The 19,731-nt window shown below is 40.3% G+C and overlaps 1 protein-coding gene across 5 annotated transcripts in view; it reads right to left on the reverse strand.

The window, feature by feature from the left end:
• Positions 1-23: 23 nt before the first annotated feature.
• Positions 24-19,731, reverse strand: part of RAVER2 (ribonucleoprotein, PTB binding 2) — a 50,829-nt gene continuing 31,121 nt past the window's right edge. Inside the window, exons 4-14 of one of the 5 annotated variants that reach the window (XM_069788509.1) lie at positions 18,306-18,497; positions 17,300-17,426; positions 15,684-15,766; positions 12,144-12,248; positions 11,845-11,956; positions 10,474-10,694; positions 8,344-8,455; positions 7,820-7,965; positions 5,938-6,027; positions 5,154-5,282; positions 24-2,075 (exon numbers count right to left, since the gene is read on the reverse strand). In XM_069788509.1, the coding sequence (XP_069644610.1) occupies positions 1,929-2,075; positions 5,154-5,282; positions 5,938-6,027; positions 7,820-7,965; positions 8,344-8,455; positions 10,474-10,694; positions 11,845-11,956; positions 12,144-12,248; positions 15,684-15,766; positions 17,300-17,426; positions 18,306-18,497 (1,464 nt within the window). In that variant the 3' untranslated portion in view covers positions 24-1,928. Of the gene's footprint in view, positions 2,076-5,153; positions 5,283-5,937; positions 6,028-7,819; positions 7,966-8,343; positions 8,456-10,473; positions 10,725-11,844; positions 11,957-12,143; positions 12,249-15,683; positions 15,767-17,299; positions 17,427-18,305; positions 18,498-19,731 lie in introns of all 5 variants that reach the window. The other 4 variants (XM_069788508.1, XM_069788507.1, XM_069788510.1 and 1 more) reach the window with 4 other exon arrangements.

The following is a 19,731-nucleotide window of genomic DNA, read 5'->3' on the forward strand; positions in this document are numbered from 1 at the left end:
GTTTTCTTCCCACAGAAACCCACTTTAAATGCATACCAACAATTTATTTTCATTGAAAAGCATAACAAGTTGAGAAAGTTGCATATACAAACAGTTGGAACAAAACATTACAAGTGAATTTATCAAATACATACATGTAGAATCCCCGAAAAGCTCCTGTAACCTGCGTTGCTATTTGGCTGTTGTAAGCAGTTACTGCCTGTATGCACAGTGTGTACTAGCTATACAACCCAACTGCTGAGGGAGGAGTGATTTTGATTGTGGGTTTGTTATTTGTTTTGTTTTTAACTTTGAAAATATGTATCTTTGAAAGGCAGTTTAAGACACTTTTTTAAAAAGAAAAAAATCAGTACTGAAAAATGGCTTCAATATTGTCTAGCAAGATTAAGAAGGACCTGGGTTCAGTCCAAATGAATCTGCAGCAGGGTTCCAAGGCAGCAAACCCATACTGTCCATCACCAAGGGTTGGCTCATCGTTTATCTGTCACAAGCACTGGATTTCCAAAGTAATGATTTCTAAGTAAGTCTTCAGCTACAAGGATTAACAGCAGAAAAGAAAGACTCTAGCCAGAACTGCTTAATGAATAAGGTAAAAATACAAGTTGTTTTTTTTAAAAAAAGGGAAACAGAAATACAATCAAGCTGGGAAGCGATGTCCGTGAGGTGCCACTGCTCAGCCCCAGGCCCCAGAGGAGCTGGGCTGGGCGATGGGCAGAGGCAGCCCCGTCTGTGCCGTCGCTGCTGCGGTTCACAGTGTATGGGGGTGAGCCCGTACCGCACCCCTGGGACAGGTGAGTTGAGTGAATACCATTTCCTTCTAGTGAGAACTACTTCATGCAAAAGGTAATATGTAAGGAGGAGTGAAAACCGGAGCCAGGATGCTCTGCTCTAGCAGGCTTTGGAGTGCAGCAAATTTCAAAAGTTAAGATGCTCAGGAAAAAGAAAAGAAATACAGTGAGGAGCAGGAAGGCAGGATTAAAGACGTCATCCGAGAAGCATGTCAGTATTGCTTCTGCTCCAACTGTGAATCCTCCCGATCCAGAAGAAGTCAGAAAAAGTACAAGAGGCAGTTGATTTCTTCCACTTACAGTTACCTTTAACAGCGCTCCGCCACCTGACAGTGTTGCCAGCAGCCCTGCCTCAGTGACACGCATGCCTGTTGGAAGGAGGACGGTGCTTTGCCACATACACCGTTCTACACAGATGCATTCACAAACTGTAAATTACTTATTCCAAGGAAAAGCTGTGGATTCTTGGCCTAAAAGCAGATAAAGGTTACTTCATTGTCCAAGTATCACCTAGCCAAATCGAATTTAATATTGCAAGGCAGCACACAGTATAGCATCTTACTTTTAACAAACATTTATTGAGAACATCACAGAGGCTCTGGTAATACATTTGGTATAGCTCCATTCCAGGATTAAGAGGAAATATTAAAAATATAAAGGCTGTAAATGCAGAACTCTTAATCCTGGAAAAAGTAAGACTGAAAAAACGTCACATTCTGAGTTAAAAAAATAAGAAAAAATTACTATCAAGACTTCATCTTTTAACTTCCTCGACTAGAGAAAGGATCAGTGTTCCCTCCACAGTATTTTTATTGCTTTCAGCTGGTAAGCTACCAAAACTCACCAAAAGTTAATTTGCTTTGTCAGCTTCAGCCCACTGTTACTTCCAGCGGCAGATGACAAAGGAAACACCATCCCATCCTTTCAGAAGGCAAGTCAGACTACCCAGAAATGGCTAACCTCATAGCAATACCTACCGTTTCCTTGGCAAATTTGCCTGTTACAGAGGGTTGTTCCTCTTGGGATGTTCATAACCCACACAGAAAGAATAATTATTTGTCTGAAGTTAAGGCAGCAATAAATAGCAGAGGTACAAAAAGCCTGCCTTCACACCCTAAGGCAGGAGTGATTACTTAGGTCTCAATAAACACGCTTTTTTTTTAGAGAGGATTCTCCATAACGTACTGCGGAGCCCTGAGTCTGCTGGCCAAGGTACTCCATGGGGCCAGGTTCTGGGGAAGAAATGAGGTACGAAGAGCCTCGCTTCTCACTTCTCGCTGGAGCCACCTAAGGACAAGAAGAAAACAAGTGACACATGATCCAGAGCAAACGGCGTCAATAAATAAAGCTCCAGTCTGGGAATTAACAAGAACCAGGAGCCAGTAACAGACTCCAAAGGCCCGACTCCTTCGGCTTTAAGGTCCAGCTATACACAGCTCATGAGTCAGTGTTCGTGCCCTTTCCCCAAAAAAAACCACAAACCCAACCAATCGTAAATGCATTGGTGGCCCACCACACATGCATTTTTGTGAGGGCAAAGAGCTGGCTGGGCCAGGTGGCCGTGCTCTGCAGTGCACGTTTAAAAAGCAGTAGTGTAATGGCCATGCTATTACCCTGCAGTGTCACAGCAGCTCCAGCCATCTCCATCCTTTAAAGTAAGGCACCAATGGGCCACCTTTCATTCCTCTTCCTTTTCTCTTGGAGAGCTGAATGGGTTAAACTGCCCTGGCACAGCTATCACAGCAAGTCAGACGTCAAAGGACTTGGTTTCCAGCCGTGCCAAAGCAGGTTTGTGTTGCAGATTACAGGTAACCATCTGCCTCTTACAGGCATGAGTTCACATGTGATACCAAAGTGAAGGAGAGAGCAGTAATGGTTTGGTTCTTTAATCAAAACTTCATCTAAAATGCCTCACTCCAATACACAGAAAGTCCTGAGGGTCTCTGAGTAGGGTTTCTGGTAAGGGCACAGGTGACCTAAAGCTGCCCCACCACCAAGGGCTTCTTGGAGTACGCAAGGCTCAGGTTTAGTTCCTCTTTGGGATCCGTCAGAGCAGGACCTTGCACTATCCATGCACCTACAGCACTAGAAGCTGTACATACCCATTAGAGCCCACCACCCTAATCAATGACTCTTGATCACTTCTCTCTTTCCCCCAACGTGTCATTAATTTCATTACCAAATGGCTTAAACAGTCATCTTGTTCTAAAAGACTGAAGCATCTGCCCTGTAACAACCACCTGAACCTGGTCTCACCACATCCTGCTCAACCACACTGCGTGTCCTGGGTTAAGTCTGGCTCCTAGATCAGGAGAATCAGTGTTTTGGTTCATGTGGGAATGAATACTTTAGAAACCTTAACATTTTTCACAAACCAGGACACTAATTCCTTAACTCCATCAAAAGAACAGCTGTGCCGACCAAATGTCCCTGAGCTGAACACTTCCTAGCCATTCTCAGAAGCACCGCTTGCTAATTCACATTCACAACTCAAATTACACTCCGCTAAGTCCAATTTCATTTTAGCATGCACTCCTATCATAAATAGGAACTTGCTCAAGGAAAGACTTTTAGTTTCCCCCTGTCCTCTCTCTTACACTTCTAACAGCTCTGGGGATCTCACACGTGTATTGTAACCCTCCACCATGTCCTGGCTCGTGTGGCAGAGTGCAGCATCACCGCTGCGTGCTTCATACAAACCTCTGTGCTCCTTCTGAACCTCTGAAATGCAGCTCACAGAAGCCAGAGAAAAAGGGGTTGCGGGGTTGCAGTAGGCACATGCACACGAGCACACACTCTTAACCGATACAGAGCCTCTTGGGGACCAGTCTCTGTGCCCTCTTCACTGAGATTTCTCTTCTGATTCCAGTAACAAGAAAAGTACCTCGCTGCAGAGACCAACTGTACTTCTGTTGCATCTATGCCAAGGGACCAACTGCTCTCTTTCTGCCATTTATGGCATCTGGCATTAAGACAAACTTTCAAGCAAGCTGCTCAGCATCACCTCCACAGACAAGCTTTCCTCTTTAGACTAGAAATAAACTGAAAGGTGTTAGTTAGCTCAAACTCCAGACTATCGCCTTGTCTTGTCACAATTTCACTTACTTCCAGTCCTACGGGAGCTGTTAGGAACCTGAATGTGCTCTCTTCTGCTGCACAGAGCTAGATTTCACAGCCCATGGTAACACGTTCAGGCTTTGGCCATCTTTATCCCAAGATATGTCAAAGCCAGCTCCAGCCTGGCCTTGTCTCCTATCCAGGAGTCACGAATTGCTACAGTTCTGTGTTCCTTCTAAATCTCCTCCAAAAAATGGGAATCTCATGCCAAGTCTAAGATGCGAGTTTCTGAATGCCAGAGCATCATGTGCTGAATCCGGTTACTAACCTCTGCGCAGCAAAGGGATTTAATACTGTGATGGAGGAGAGCCACGCAGGAGGCTGGGCCCCTAAGCTCTCCCAGGTCCGACTGCTGATTTCAGCTGTGACTCCTCTCAGCATGGCTGGACACCGTGTAAAGGGCCACAAGCTGCGCTGGAGGCTGGAGAGCCAGCTCAGCGTCCCTCCAGCAGCACTCAGAGAGATTATCATCACTCTCATGGCTGCATGGCTGGGGCTGGACTTCCAAAAGCAGCAGCTCCTTACGCTGATGGGCATACTTGCCTGCAGCTGCTCCAAAACAGATGACACTCTGGCTTTTAAGGTCTCTCCCATCCGTAAGAACAGGAGCAATGTGATTTACCTATGGCATGAGGGTATTAATTCCTCATTTAAAATGGTTTTCCTCCCACGATCCAGTTAAGAGTATTACGAAGTGGAAGCTGTAGGTAACCTGGACGCTGCTTTGACTTGCTAAGTCCACTTCAGAGGTTTTATCCCAGTGGCACTCACTGCAACATCTGCAGGTCAGGCAAAAAAACCCATCTAAAACCAGTGTGAACTACCTCCTCCTCCTCTGTTCACTTCCTACTATATCTGCCTCCTTCAAGGCATTTTTGCACGTTCACCCTCACAGATACCATCTTTCCAAGAAGTTTGTTCACAAACATCCAGCCTTCCTTTGCCTGTGGGTTCTGGTGGTCTGCAGTGAGGAGCACTGATCTCCAGAGTGCCGGAGGGCTCTGAGGGGGTCTGGTGCTGGCACGCCCTGCTCAGCCACTGCTTTTATTTATCACATCCACCAGGAACTGCGTGTGAACCTGAGCAACTCAGGATCCTGAGGAGCACGGATGAAATGGAAAAGCTCTGCCTTGGCTTGTTGTGGGTCCAAAGTCCACTCGGTGGCAGCATAACACAAATAAGAAGCGCTTCCACCAGCAGCTGGCTCGGGCTGCATCTGCAACCACTCTGCTTGGTCTCTCCTCTCACCTTATTTAATGGGTTTTGTGGAGGAAGCTGCAAGCTGCCTGGCTGGTATGATCCCTGGGCTCCACTGTAAAGTGTAGGCATGACCTGCAAGCAGGTACTGTAGTCTGGGTAAGATCCACCTGTAGATTCCTAAATGCAGAATGGGATCGATGATCAACCAGAAGTTGAAAGAAAATAGGTTTAACAATTCATTTTTACTTGATATAGTAATGAGCACTCATCAGATATGAAAATATCTGAGTCACACTCAATTGCTAAAAGGAGTGTACGATTTAGAGCAGCTCAGGCATGCAGCAATTTCTTGAGCAAAATGTAGGATGTGGGGGACAGTTTACCTTACACAATTCCTTAAAAAAAACAAAGCGTGCTTCTCATCGGTCATGGAAACCTCGGGCTGTATAATGGCCTGGGTGAGAAACAATCCTTCAACAGACTCACTGGGAAATAATGTTATGGTGTGCTGTTTCTTGGTAGGGGTATTTTAATACACTCCTGAGCTTTACAGGTAACTTCAGATTGTGGGATTTTAGAGAGAGGAACATTTATGCCAGATATAATCAAAAGCACGAGTATGAATCCTGGAGAGTGACTGTGCAGGGATGCCCTGCAGAAGGTGACCATGCAGTGCCATTCGTCCCACGCTCTCTAGCCCCTTATTTCTGCAGTACCGATGGCAGCAGCCACTATCAACAAAAAAAGCAGGTGTCCAGACTCCAAAAGCACCCTTACAGCTGATGGGAGAAACAGCCAATGGAGACAGGAAGAAAATAAAAGTATTTCTCACCTCAGAGGCTTCATTTTCAAATTCATCGACTCTTGCCTGGGTAGAGTTATATGCCTGAGCATAATGCTGATACCACTGCTGAACAGCCTCCTATAAAGGAGGAAAAAACCTCTTCCCATTAGCTGCCTACTAAGATCGCTTTAAACGAAAACAATTCTTATGGCCTCACAGGACATGAGAATGAATAAAAGGCAAAGCTCTCCAAGAGGCATCAAAACATGTTTAACACCAATGATAAAGCTCAAACCGAATATTTAAAACTACGTTACATGCTTAAAAGATACACAAGGCACCACTGCCTTGGCAGTGGACACAAGTACAATGTAATTTCTGTTACATGGAAGGAACAGACAGTACAAATACAGCTGAATGATGACATGTGGCATCTCTGCACCTAAGTGACATCATCCGAGTCCTTCATATTACTTAAGATAATACTAGTAACACTAATACTACAATCTGACTGATTTTTTTGGACAGTATTTTAAGGATTTGGGGTTAGGAATTAAATGAGTTTAAAGCCAGTAATCAGATTCAAACAAAATATTCAAGACTATGTTAGTGCTTACATGAAACGCACAGCACAACGGCCCACAGGACATCTCTCTTGCTTCTCTAACCCGCAACTGTCACCACATCTGACCTGACTAGGAGATGGCTCTGGCCCCTGGCAAAGCTCCCTGCTGCAGCAAACGCCAGGCAGCGACCCCATCCCCTCCACCCCTCCTGACCAGGCTGAGACCCTCCTAAAACAGAACCACCCCCATGCCCACCCATGCACCCACCCTCTGTCCTCCAGACCCAACTAACTCCCACAGCAGCCCTGCTCTACTCCAGGAGTTTTGGGGCAACACAGATTTCCTTGCCAGCAGCCTAGGAGAGGGGAGCATAGCTTATTTCTGTCTCCCTGCCGTAGGAGAGATCGGGCGACTCTCGAGGAGGTGATGGGGACAGGGCAGGAGGAGACCTACAGCAGAGCCAGAGTGGATGTCTCAGCACAGACCCAAGATTTTTATACAGATTGCCTGACAGCACTACGATCCAGTTCTTGTATTCGATTTGTATACAATTATATTTCTACACAGACTAGTGATGGCTAATGAAAATATAGAAACGTTATTTCACAGAGTATCCCGATGTCTGTGAAACCCAGTGCTTGCTCTCAGTACTGCAACGCTCTCCAGACGAGGGGCAGCCCCCCACCTTAATGGCCATGCTCTGATCACCAAATGGGGCATATGGTGAAGAAATCCCATGCAGTGAAACCAGCTGGCAGAGACTGCAAAAATTCCTCAAGCTATACAGGAGCTTCTGATCGACAGAACACTCTCTTCTCTGGGATCTAGCCAAAGTTCAAGAAAACTTTACAACTTCTTGGGAAGGGGAAGAGAAAAACTTCATGGTTTTGAAGACAGACAAAAGCCAAGCCAGAAATGATAAGAAGTAATTTTTTAGCCGACTGCACTGAATTCAGGTTCTCAAGAAGCAATCTTTCAATGGTTATGACACTGCAGCAGGGAATGTATAGATGCTTTTTTTGACTGGCATTAGGTGTACTTCATGCTAAATCTATTCAGTACACCAAAAGAGATAAACTATCAGTGAAGAGGACCCAACAAGGTTCAATCTGAAGAGGGTAGGCTTTACTTGTAGGAAAGCCTAGGAACTGCTGAAGAGTGATTCATGATGTTGGGCAATGCTGTTCAACTGCATGCAGAGCTATCAGACCACACATGTACCAAGAAGTGCATTAAGAGTACACAGAGAAAAACAATGAGCAACTCAGGGAGGGATCTCTGAGCAGATCTCTGCCAAAGATCCTGCTACCAGAGCTCTGAGCGACAAACCAGGCTTCAGAAGTAAGTGCTCCAAAACAACGTACCTGTGTGTATTCCCCATGCTGTTGAGAGTAATTAAAATAATTTTCCATTGCGTGTTGTGATGAAGTTCCCTGAGACACAGCAGCATCCACAATGTTGTTCGAAAGTCCGGTCTGCTGTGGTGGACTAGAGGCTTTGCTGGCAATTGCTGTTTGTAACATGAAGAATACACGGTTTGTATAAACTGTACAAATTAGGTTGCACTCTTGTCTAGTAATATTCTGAGTTTAAAACAGAAATTTGCTACTTCATATTAGGCTGTGCTCAAAATTAATCAGTGCTACTAATAACTGAAAGGCTTTCTAGAAGTTTGTCTGCATCACTAAGTCCATTAACTCTGAAAATTTACCCTTACCAAATAAAATATTAACTATGGGGACAGATTACATTGCAATTTTAAGGCAGACTACAAAATTTCCTTAAAGATAAATGTTGTGGTCACTGGAATTACCTGCCAAACAGAATAATGATTTGCCACACTCTGGTCAAGGAAACTTGTAACTAAAACCACTTAATGTTTGCTTACCTGGAAGACATATACCAGGCAGCACACTTGCCAAATTCAAGTAGGGGTTGGTACTAAGACGTATTTCTTTTGGTGGTTCTCCTAACAGTGAAGTCTGTTTTTTCAAGGGAGTCTGTGAAACAATTGGACAGGTCAGTTTGCATTATATTCATACAACATTTGTCAGAAATAAGGTAAGTGTACCAGCAGGATTTTGAAAAAAGCTGAGGCCTATGAAATGTAACAGGAAAGCTTTTAAAATAAATACCGGGGTCAATTATCTGGACACATTGCCTGTACCTTTTTCTTGTCAAATAATTTTGTAGCAATGTTTCTCTTTAGACTGTAAGTTACTAAAGGATAGTAAAAAACAAATAAACAAAAGAAAACCTTTTACACTCAAGTAAAGGAATAATAATCACTGTAACAACTCCAGATGCAGGGAGGAGTTAGCATTAAGCACATGGCCAAGACAAAAATCAACTCTCTTCACCCAGAGTCACAAGCAAATAAAAGGACAAATGAACCCTGGACTGGAGAGATGACCCTGTCTGCAATCTGCCCCTGTTAACACATCTTACTGATGACTCTATTTATAAGCCCTTACTTAGAAAGTGAAAATGTTTATGAGTGGAAATGAAGCGTCAGGACTGACTCACTCCTCCAAACCACCAGAAGTGTTTCCTATGAGTAACTAGGAAGGGTACACTACCAGCTTATGTGTCCTCAGCTTATGTTAGAAAAAACAGCAGAAATAAGGATGAAGCACCTATAGCAAGTTACATAGCTTGTCTGAAATACATAGCTGAAAGACGTTTATACAGTATTCTACTCCACATCTATTCTGTTCATTTTTTCAAAGCCCATTAAGGAAAAAAATTAATCCATTATTTTAATGGTTTAATACTATTTTCAGTAAAATAGTATTATTCAACAACTTTTCAAAAACAGTGAGACCAGTTTTTAAACACAAAAAGCTTCAAGAGTGCTGAAATTCTTCATCTGGATGCAAAAGCAGGAATTTAAAATCGTGTGACCGTTCAGTATCAGCATACAGCCTGTGGTTGTCTTGCAAGGAAGCGATTTTTGCAAACTGGGCCTTCTGTCTACTGATACAGAAAAGGAAACAATTAAAAAATCTACCAGGATTTCAAAAAAGAACTTTTTCTGATAAACAATATTCGTAGAAATAAATGAATTATCTAGACTTCTAATTATTTAATTACATGTCCTTTTAATTAAATGCTGAAATAAAACACTGATTTTATATATGTATACAGATACACCTTATGTATTTTCTCCATGTGTATCTATACATCAGTAAAATTCCACTTCATTACAGTAAAAAAAAAGATTTAAAAAATGAAAAGTGTACTTTCTGAAGTAGGACCAAATCTGTCAAAGCTGTCTAACAAAGGCAGCCACCAATCCTCTATATAATCTAGCACTTCAGATGCTTCAGAAAATACTTAAGGAAAACATAGATCTGATCTGAATTAAGAATGTTTCCCCATAAATGTCAAAGTATTTATGCATATTATAAAAAAAGTAAATTCTGTTGATGACAGGAAAAAACTTCTGAAAAAACTAGACCATTCTGGTTCAATTCAAATCCCATCCCATCATCCTCCTACTCCCTGCCTTCAAGGGAATAAATATTAAAACTGATACAGACTAAGAATATGTCAGCTATGGCTAAGAGGGTACGGATTAAATTTACATACATATATATATACACATACACACCCCCACCCGGAAACCCAAAAGCCTGACATACCACCAGAATTACTCCCGATTAGTCATGAAATTCAACCACAAGTTCAATTTTCAGGCTTTAAAAGGGACATTGCCCTTGAGATAATTTCATCATCAAATACTATGAGGCATACACATGGAAAAAAAACCCTCCAGCACTGTAAAAAGATTCCTTTGTTAATTCATTTGGACCACCAAAGAGCATTATTGTTCTCTCCCTATTATACATAACTGAAATGACCTTAAAATGTCTCATGAATGATCCTATGATCTAGCAAATTTTATAGCTAAGAACTACAATAAGCAGTTGCAGTTAACTATTAGGCATGTTAAAATAAAAAAAGAGAAAATCCACACACAAGAAAAAAGAAAGTATTTGTGTTCAATGTTCCTTACCCCCAAACTTGTATCAGTACTTTTTAGTTGATTTTGTTGTTTGGCATGTCCAGCCCGCAAAGCTCCCGCAGAAAGATTTGTTAAGGTCTGATGATAAGGCTGTGATCCCGAGACAACTGCTTCGGTAGTCGATTGTTTATCTGGAGCGTTATTCTGCCCTGGTATAGCTTGTCCAACAATGTGCTGATTCGGAAAGAATGGCAGCATGCCCATCCCTGCTGCTGCTGTTTGAATTGGAGTCAGATTAGATGCTGCAGTCAACCATAAATGGAGAAACTTTTCTGTTAGACAAGATTTATCAGTACATTTTGTTTGTGGTTTTTACTAAGTGATGAGAAAAACATTTAGACATCTATTTTACAGCTGTCCCAGAACAGTGGATTCTGGCAATAATTTTTATTCTTTTACCATCCCAGGAGCAAACAACTCTATTTAAAGCTAATACAATAGAAGAAAACTCTGACTTTTCTAAATGTTTACTATGAGAAGTTACTTAGTGTTTCCTGTCACTTTCAAAAAGCCTGCCAACAACATCCTGGAGAATCCTATACTGGAACAGAGGGGGAAAACACCACCTCAAATGGCATTAGTAAAACTCTTTCTACAAACAAGAGAGCTAGAAAGTATTCTCTAAAATTAAAATCTAGACATTCAGAATAGGTTTCTTCCCCACCCCCCCACAAGCTTTTCCTTGCTGCTGGTTACTACCATTGCTCACACCATGTCTAGAAGCGCAGAATACATGGCTCTCAGTGGAGGAAACGAAAAAGATGCAAGCAAGCAGTATCGCAACTGATCTTTCCTCATAAAAACTGAGGGCATCGCTGATGCAGAAATTTGCATTCAAAATTGACATCCATCACAGACCAGATGTTAAAGCTCTATTGCTTAATGAAATCAATCTAAAAAAACCTATTTGCGGTGCCTCTTCAGCTACTCAGATTTACCTGCTTTGAAACAACAAACCCCAAAATTTTGATCCTAAATAAAAACAAATTTCAAGTGTACTAAAAATAGTAGTAACTGAGCAAGCAGAATATTTAACAACCTGCAAATATTCAACCAATGCCACAGCGTACTCTTTCTTTCCTGACAAACAGATGAGAGAAGCCTGGCAACAAGGCAAGATATCTCAAGTTTGTTTCTTGCTTAAATCAGCAGTTTACAATTGGTTATACAGCTATAAAACTTGTTACCTTGCTTATCTATATAGCTATACAACATCTATTATTGTCCAGCTCTCTGCCTACCTTACTGTGCAGTGATAAGGTTCAAACATATTATTGCTTTTGCTACAGTGGGAGAAAATAAGGTGCATAATTTCAGGCTAAGCAATTCTACTGATTTGGTATGTAATAAAATGTCATTTACACTTAAGAGCTTCTCCACGGGTTCCCATGCCTGAACTCACTGATGGCATTACCCCTATTCCCAGTACTGTCTGAAGTAGCATTGTTGGAGGTTCTCCCAGCAAACCCGGTTTCTATAAGGAAGAATAGAAAACTGTGTAAATGATTAAAATAATGTCTGTTGCTATTTCTTATAACTTTCACATTCAGTTAATCTTTTTAGATACACTAAACTGTTAAATTATACTAGATAAAAAAAAAAATTGTTTTAGCAGTTATAAGAATGTCCAAGGACAGTTGAAGTTAAAGCGATGACCTTACACTATTAGCCTGAATGTTTTCAATCTTCATCAGTTGCTGCTGTGGCAATGGTAGGTGAGCAGGGCTTTGCAGTAGTAAGTTAGATGTACTCCCCAGAATTGAACTCTGTGAAATTATTAAAAGAAGTGTTAGTTGACAGTCATGGAAAACAGTACATTCAGATGATACTGCTTAAAGAAATTTAAATTAGTTTCTGAGTTAATACAGCAAAGGAAAATAACTATTTCCTCCACAGAACTAAATTTTTGCCTCAGTCACAGAGACTTATTTCAACTTCTTTTAACCCCTCTTCTGCCTAGCCCTTTTTTTCATCTCACAACCACAAGTATGCTTTCTGATGGCTTTTAAAGGATCAAGAGTATACTCCAAATACAATCCAGACTCCATTGCAGCCCCTGTGTCTAAGCCAACAGGGAAAGCTAAACGTGTTTGAAGCCTCTGCAGACAGACTAGATAGGGGAGTTACCTACTATGCCAATAAGAAAGTGCCAATAAGAAAGACGAGACACAAGGCTTCAGGGGATTATGTGGTCTATGAATAAGGACTTCATTGTTTGTTAACATTTGCATTGTGCCTTGCCTTGCAATTCTAATACATAATCTCCGCCAGATATCTATACAGTTTACAGGACTTGGCTGTAACCGGCAGGGACTCTCATCCCTTGCTTTACAGTTACCAAACAGTATCTTTACTTTCAAAGAGGAATATCCGGTTATGTTTTTCCAGCCTTTTTAGTGGCAACTACCTACATGAAATTCTATTCCAGAACCATTAAAAAGCTTACAAATCATAGTGCCTACAGATTTTCAAGTCTATAAAATATTAATATTCTTAATTCAAAAAATTCTGGATCAGTTTGCCACCAGAATTGAGCCACTTAACAACTTTGTTGCACCATATTCAGACTCGGCTACTGGTATATTCAGCATTATGTGCTCTGGCTAGCACAGCGGCTTAAAAGAAACCTTATGCCCACTCTGGATCACAAAACCACATTATGATTCATGCTAGCTGAACACAGGCTTGAAACTGTCTTTCTGGCAGCAGCTCCTGAGCACAATTTGCCAGGCAAAACATAGGTTGCTCTACAAACCTTTTTGTACAGTGGTGCAAAAATAGATATATGGGACATTGACTATGTCAAATCACAATGAGTATAGCCTTCCTAATATTTTTTTTGAAATCTCCTACATAGGAAAGATCACCAAACCCAGGTAATTATGATGGAACCCAAAAAGAAGGCAGCTCTCCCGATGCTTGGCTTTGCAGATTGTGCAGCCTCCTGCAAAACACCTCACGAGTATTTTCAAGCCTAGGTTGTGTCTCTATGTGGCAGGGTCAAATTCCCTAGGAAAAAAAAACTCTGTGCCTATAGTATAGTCTTCTGGACTCATAATGTGCAATTTAAAACAAAAAAGTGCCATATCTAGATTAGTTATGCATCTGCTATTTTAATTGTCCAAAGCGATTTCCAGCAGAAATTATCCCAGGCTGTTTATTGTAACCAATACCAATGGTTGTTCCCCCTAAACTTCGTTACATCAACGAAGAAAATGTATTAGTTCAATTGCAAAACTTTCAGAAATACAAGAGTGGAAAATCAGTTAATAAAGATATAATAAACTGCTGGATGACTCAGGAAAACACATCACTGAGAAAGTTTAAAATGCATTATTTTGGCACATGATAACTGTAACTAAGAGAAATTAAAAGAAAGAAGTTGAAAGTCGTGCTACCTCCAGAGTTGAAAGATTACTGGGTAAATAACCCATTTGTTCAAATTCCCCTCTGTTGAATCTTTTATTATAAATTATTTTATAATGATGTGGCATAATCATCCTAAAAATGCTGTTTCTTCTCATTATATTACTTTACAAAACCTTGAATATAAAATAGCAAAACCAACATACACAGGAAGCTGCATCAGTGTGTGACTGGGGAGGTGGGGAGAGAGTCAAGCCAAGACACTGTGTGTTCCTCTATCTTGTGACAATACTGAATTTCAAGACAATAAAAATAGTGACCTGGTTCTCTGGCTTTAGAGAATGCTCTGAAATAAGTCACTGAGTAACAGAAAAATGTGCCTAACAGAAGGAATTGGGATAAGCAAATCATTCTCAATAAAATTCAGGCTATTAGACCAGGTTTGGAGCTAATTAAATGACAGGAAGCTCCCTGGAAGAGAATTAGACTTGTAAGTCTCTCTAAAGAGAAAACACTAAGTTGTTTGGCTGCAGCACTCTTGAGCCAAAAAACATTGGATCATCATCAATCACACTGTTAACTGGGTAAAACATGCCTGTCTCCAGCTGCGATTAGAAAACATTCACATTGCCTTCCAAGGAAGCATAGACTCTCCAAGGCTGAAGAGAGAGCAGCAGTAACTAAATATACCAATTGAAAATGTCATTTAAATAAAAGAAGTACAAGCAAGGAATGATGTATTTTTTCATTGTACAGGACAAAAGCAATTAATTTGAGGGGGCAAAATTAAGTAGTATTTATTCAAAATGAATATATTCACCTACTAGTTTTTAGCAGAAAAAAAAGAAAGGCTAAATATACTTACACAAGGAGTATCTCTGCATTTTAATTCGGTCTTTTTTAAGATCTATGAGTCTGTGTTTGCCAGAAGAACAGCAGAAATAACAACTAATACTTGAGGGGATTTTATTTTTTAAATAGGAATTTCTGAAACATCAGAATTAGTAAGTCAAAGTGACTGACTCCAGTCCTTCACAGGTACTTATGAAAATCTCTGCCATGAATATTAAAGGCAAATTTTGGCTGCTGGCAGAGCTGGACAAATCTCTGACAGAACCTCAACGCAAGGTGGAGGCCAGGCAGGCTGCTGGCCAAGCACACTGCTGCAGGGAGGAGTTCTGGTTGTGGGTGCTACTCTAGCATGTTCTCATCACCAGCTTCTCCGGCAAACTCATCCCAAATATCCGGTATAGTATCTTTCAGAAATTCTGGTGTCCATATGGAAGTCACATCAACTTTACAGTGAATTACAGATACTCCGAGAACACTTTAAACAGCTTATAACCTTGGGAGTTTTTTGACTAAGAGGTAACATCTGCAAATCACTATTTTTTTATGGCATATATAGCACATTTTAGTCCCTGCAAGCTTTAAAATGAAGATAATGATGCTAAGCTTGTTGGCTTGAATAAGATAAAACAATCAAGTCTCTCTACAGGAAGTGTGTATGAGCAGTTCCAAGAGAAATGGATGTGCCACGCTCCTCGAGCGCTAATTTAAAGATGATTTTTTTGGCCTGTAATGGCAAGTTGTCTCTACATCAGCAGGTGTTAGCAAATCAAAAGCTCAGTTAAGATAAAATAACTCACTTGTGGATAGTAAGCACAGTCTGCTCTTACATCCCCATAGGCATCTCATAATAAAGTGCTTTTCTTAAACATAGCTTTAACGAGAACACTTGATTTTAGTTGTAATTTCTTAAAACTTTGAGAGTATTTTTCATGCTAAGATCTGCACAAATATGTATTTTGACAAAAGTTTTTTTTGTCACGTACCTGATGAATTTTGTTCAGCTGCAAAAAAGGTGGGCCAACTGCTGAATTTATAAGGTGGGGTAAACCTGCAGATGCTCCAAGAACTGTTTGAGAAACACAAGACAAAGTAGCAGTGTTTTATAAGTTAGGCAAGTAAAGATCTTTAGAAGAGTTATTCTCTATTTTTCAGATGTGGTTTCCACAAAACTTTCCAGTATACTAAAGGTCACTATAATGAAATCTTTCAATACACCCAGCTTTGATCTGCAGTTAACAGCATTAGAGATCAAATGTACTGTCATGGAGCTCCTTTAAAGCTGAGAGTTTTGCTCAAAGAGGCAGAAATGTCTGCTGTTGACTGCAAGACCACAGCATTATCTAAAGTGCTTTGACACTTCAGCATTAGCTAAAGTGTTTCTTCAATAAAGTGCTCACTTCACACACAATTTGTGTATCTTCTGTCAGTAGGTTATGTCACAAACTCTTAGCTGTCCCCCACTTGACTCTTCAAATTATCTGTTCTCATTCCTGTTCTGAATACTTTCACCATTTGAAATGTGCTAAGGTTGTTTTTAATATATTTATTCACATCCATCCTAATGAGAAGGCAGAGAAATGGTTTTGGCTAATGCCGTTATGAAGTGCTGTGTATGACTATGGTAGCATCCAAGTGAGTAAAGATTTACATTGGAAACAATAAGAGAAAGACTCAGGCTGCAAAATTCAGATCTAGAATCAGATTTAAAGTTGCCATTTTTATTACTGCAAAAGACATTTCATTTTAAACCCATTTCTAATATAAACACTCAGAGACCACAGAGTTAATGTGAGGACGTTTTTAGGTAACACTAAATTTTACCCAGACACAATAGTGTAGCAATCTACCTCTTGCTTTTGCTTTCATAAAATGCAAAAGTGTCTACACAGACACACTGAAACAGTGTCTGCACAGATTTTAAAATAGTATTCCTGCTTCCCTCCTTTGCTGAAAGCCTTGTGTCCTGGTTTCAGCTGGGACGGAGTTAATTTTCTCCTTAGTAGCTGGTGCAGTGTGTTCTGGATTTAGTGTGAGAATAATGTTGATAATACACTGATGCTTTAGTTATTGCTAAGTAGCACTTATCCTAAGTTAAGGATTTTTCAGGTTCCCATGCTCTGCCAGCAAGCAGGTGTACAAGAAGCTGGGAGGGAGCGTGGCCAGGACTGCTGACCTGAACTAGCCAAAGGGATATTCCACACCGTAGAACGTCATGCTCAGTATATAAACTGGGGGGAGTTGGCTGGGAGGGCCAGTCGCTGCTTGGGCATCAGTCAGTGGGTGGTGAGCAACTGCATTGTGCATCACTTGTTTTTTTTCTTGGTTTTTGTTTGTTTTTTTTTTAAATTAATTATTTTATTATATTCCTTTTCATTACTACTATTATTATATTTTATTATTGTTGTTGTTAGTATTACATTTTATTTTACTTTAGTTAGTAAATTGTTCTTATCTTAACCCACGAGTTTTACTTTTTTTCTGATTCAGTGAGCGAGCAGCTGCATGGTGCCTAGTTGCTGGTTGGGCTTAAACCACCACACCTTGTATCACCAAGAACAGGGTTTTACTGTTTTTTTAACTCAGTTTTAAGACAACTTACCAGGTTTAACAGCATGTCCACGCAACTGGGGCTGCAGTAGCATTTGCAACATTGCTGGATTGTTAAAACTTTTCATAATCTGCACTGGATTTGGCTCTGGAAGCAAGCCTTTCCTGTTGTTCCTCATCTCCAGTTAAGAGAGATACAAAAAATGTTAGAATCAGGAGAAAACAGAGAATACATTTAAATCCCTCAAAATCATGTGCCGGTAATGTACATATTTCATTTTACACAGAAATCTCCTTCCCTGTGTACTGCTCCTTTCCATGCTCCTTTTCCCTCAAATGAAACGCCTAACAAACTATTTCCCCAAAACTTCAAGCGTATTATTTTTTCCTGAGACACGTTTCTTTTTTTCCCTTCAACCAAGAGAGAGTTATCAAAAGGAGAATATGAAAGGCACTTTTAACGTGAACACCACATACTATCTTATAATAGCACTACTCATCTCTTTTATAAAGATGTAGGCTAAAGCTAGCCAAAGTAATGAGACTGTTCTGCTTTTACTTTTAAGACAGCTTCATGTAACACTTATCACATCCAGTGTTCTAGGAAATAATTTGATAAGACATGTGGGTGTAAAAAGCTTTCTTCTAGATCGAGCATGAAACTAAACTATTTCTTCTACCTTGAAATTTATCTTAAAATTGACAAATTCTTGCCTCTCTGTTTCAAACTAAGTTTTAGCTTGTCAAATGACTCCATTTCCAGTTACTTTTGTTTTGAACTGGAATAATTAAATTTAATAAAATCCCAGCGCTATACAAGTACAACTTTGTGATATCTTATGGCCATACTTTACCCTCCCTCCTTGCAGAATATGGCCATGCTTTTCCTGGGAAGACTGAATTGGGCTGACTAGACTAAAAAAAAAACCAAAAAACAGGCTAATGCTTTCAAAAGTTTGGCTCGTTTTCCTAATGCAAAGCAGCTGAATCCCTCTGACCCTTCAGGCTGCTCAAGGTGTACCAAACTCATTCTGAAAACAGATTTGGAAATATCTTACCATCCTTTGCGCTGCTATAAGTGCTGCTAACGTGCTTCTGCCTGGCGCTCCTGGAGCACAGTACGACACCTGGACTCTCTTTCCTTTGATAGTCATGCCATTGGTGACTTCTTGTACTTTCTCAGCCTGCTCTGCAGTTTCATACTCAACCACCGCAAAGTCACCAATATAACTATCTTCATCCTGAGCAAACTGAAACAACATTTCACAATACACTGAACAAAATGGAGAATTTCAGGAACTGCCTTGCAGTGTTTTCACCTATCCCTTGCAAAATACTTCACAAACAGCTGACACCCTATGTTAATGCCTACCCAGATCAGTATGTTTCTTTCTCAAACGTGCTAGATATAAGTTGAATATCATATTTTCATAATACTTGGCACGCATGCTCTTGAATTACCACCTTCCCTTCAATTTAATCTCATGGAGAACCCAAGCTATGAAATGTATTTAACACATATTTCCAGAATAAGGAAAGAAATAAGAAATAAATTGTAAAAACAGCTGTATGCTACAATAATTTTTATTTTTATTTTGCAGGATAAGAATTATAAAGTCATTATTGTTCAGTTTTTAAGCCTACAATAATAAAAATGTTATTCATCAGGCTACATGATAGCTTTTGAAACATGTAACAATGCAAATTCCACCAATATATACTGCCTTTTAGGAGAATATGAAGTCTGTCGTTGTATTTAATGCCAAGAGAAGCTGCCAGACTGATCAATCAAGCAGACTGGAAACAGGCTTACATGTCAAACAATGCTCTGTCCTTTGTTTGCAGAGTTTTATAGCAGAATGAGCAGATTTAAATCAAGCAAAAAAGGGGGGTGAGAAGGGAGGGAATAACTAGCTCTGATGTGGAAGAGAGCAAATCTCCTCTAGATTTCACTGGATAACATTAACCTATTCCCAACTATTAGGTCCCACAAACTTATACTAACAATCGAAATATAAATCACAAAGATTTTGAAGAAAAATAGGGTAGTCAGATCTTTAACGTCACTGTTAAAGACTGGCCTCTGGGAAGAGCTCTGGAGAACACACATATTTTGATATATAAATACGCACATAGCTATGTATGTATGTATGCGGGCAGGAGTGTCTGTGTGGAGAAGCATTATATTTTATTTTGACATCAGTTTAGCTGCACTGGTAAAGACCTGAAGTACTTGTGAAAAGAATGATTTGCAGCTATGGAACATATCATAGTTCCATGCACGGTTAAAAACTCCCTTAACATGTGAAAAGCAGCGATCAGTATTGCAAACAGATCAGGAATTTTTAAACTTCCTAAGTAAACAGGTACTGAAGAAAAGCCCTCTGTCCCTATCTAGGTAACAGTAGAGACCTTCTAGTGACAATTTAAAGTTGACATAAGAAAGGAATGAGGTTTTCTGGTCCATTTTGTTGGCGCAAAGGA

The sequence above is a fragment of the Haliaeetus albicilla genome, chromosome 8 (assembly GCF_947461875.1).
Source record: "Haliaeetus albicilla chromosome 8, bHalAlb1.1, whole genome shotgun sequence".
NCBI classification, from domain to species: domain Eukaryota; kingdom Metazoa; phylum Chordata; class Aves; order Accipitriformes; family Accipitridae; genus Haliaeetus; species Haliaeetus albicilla.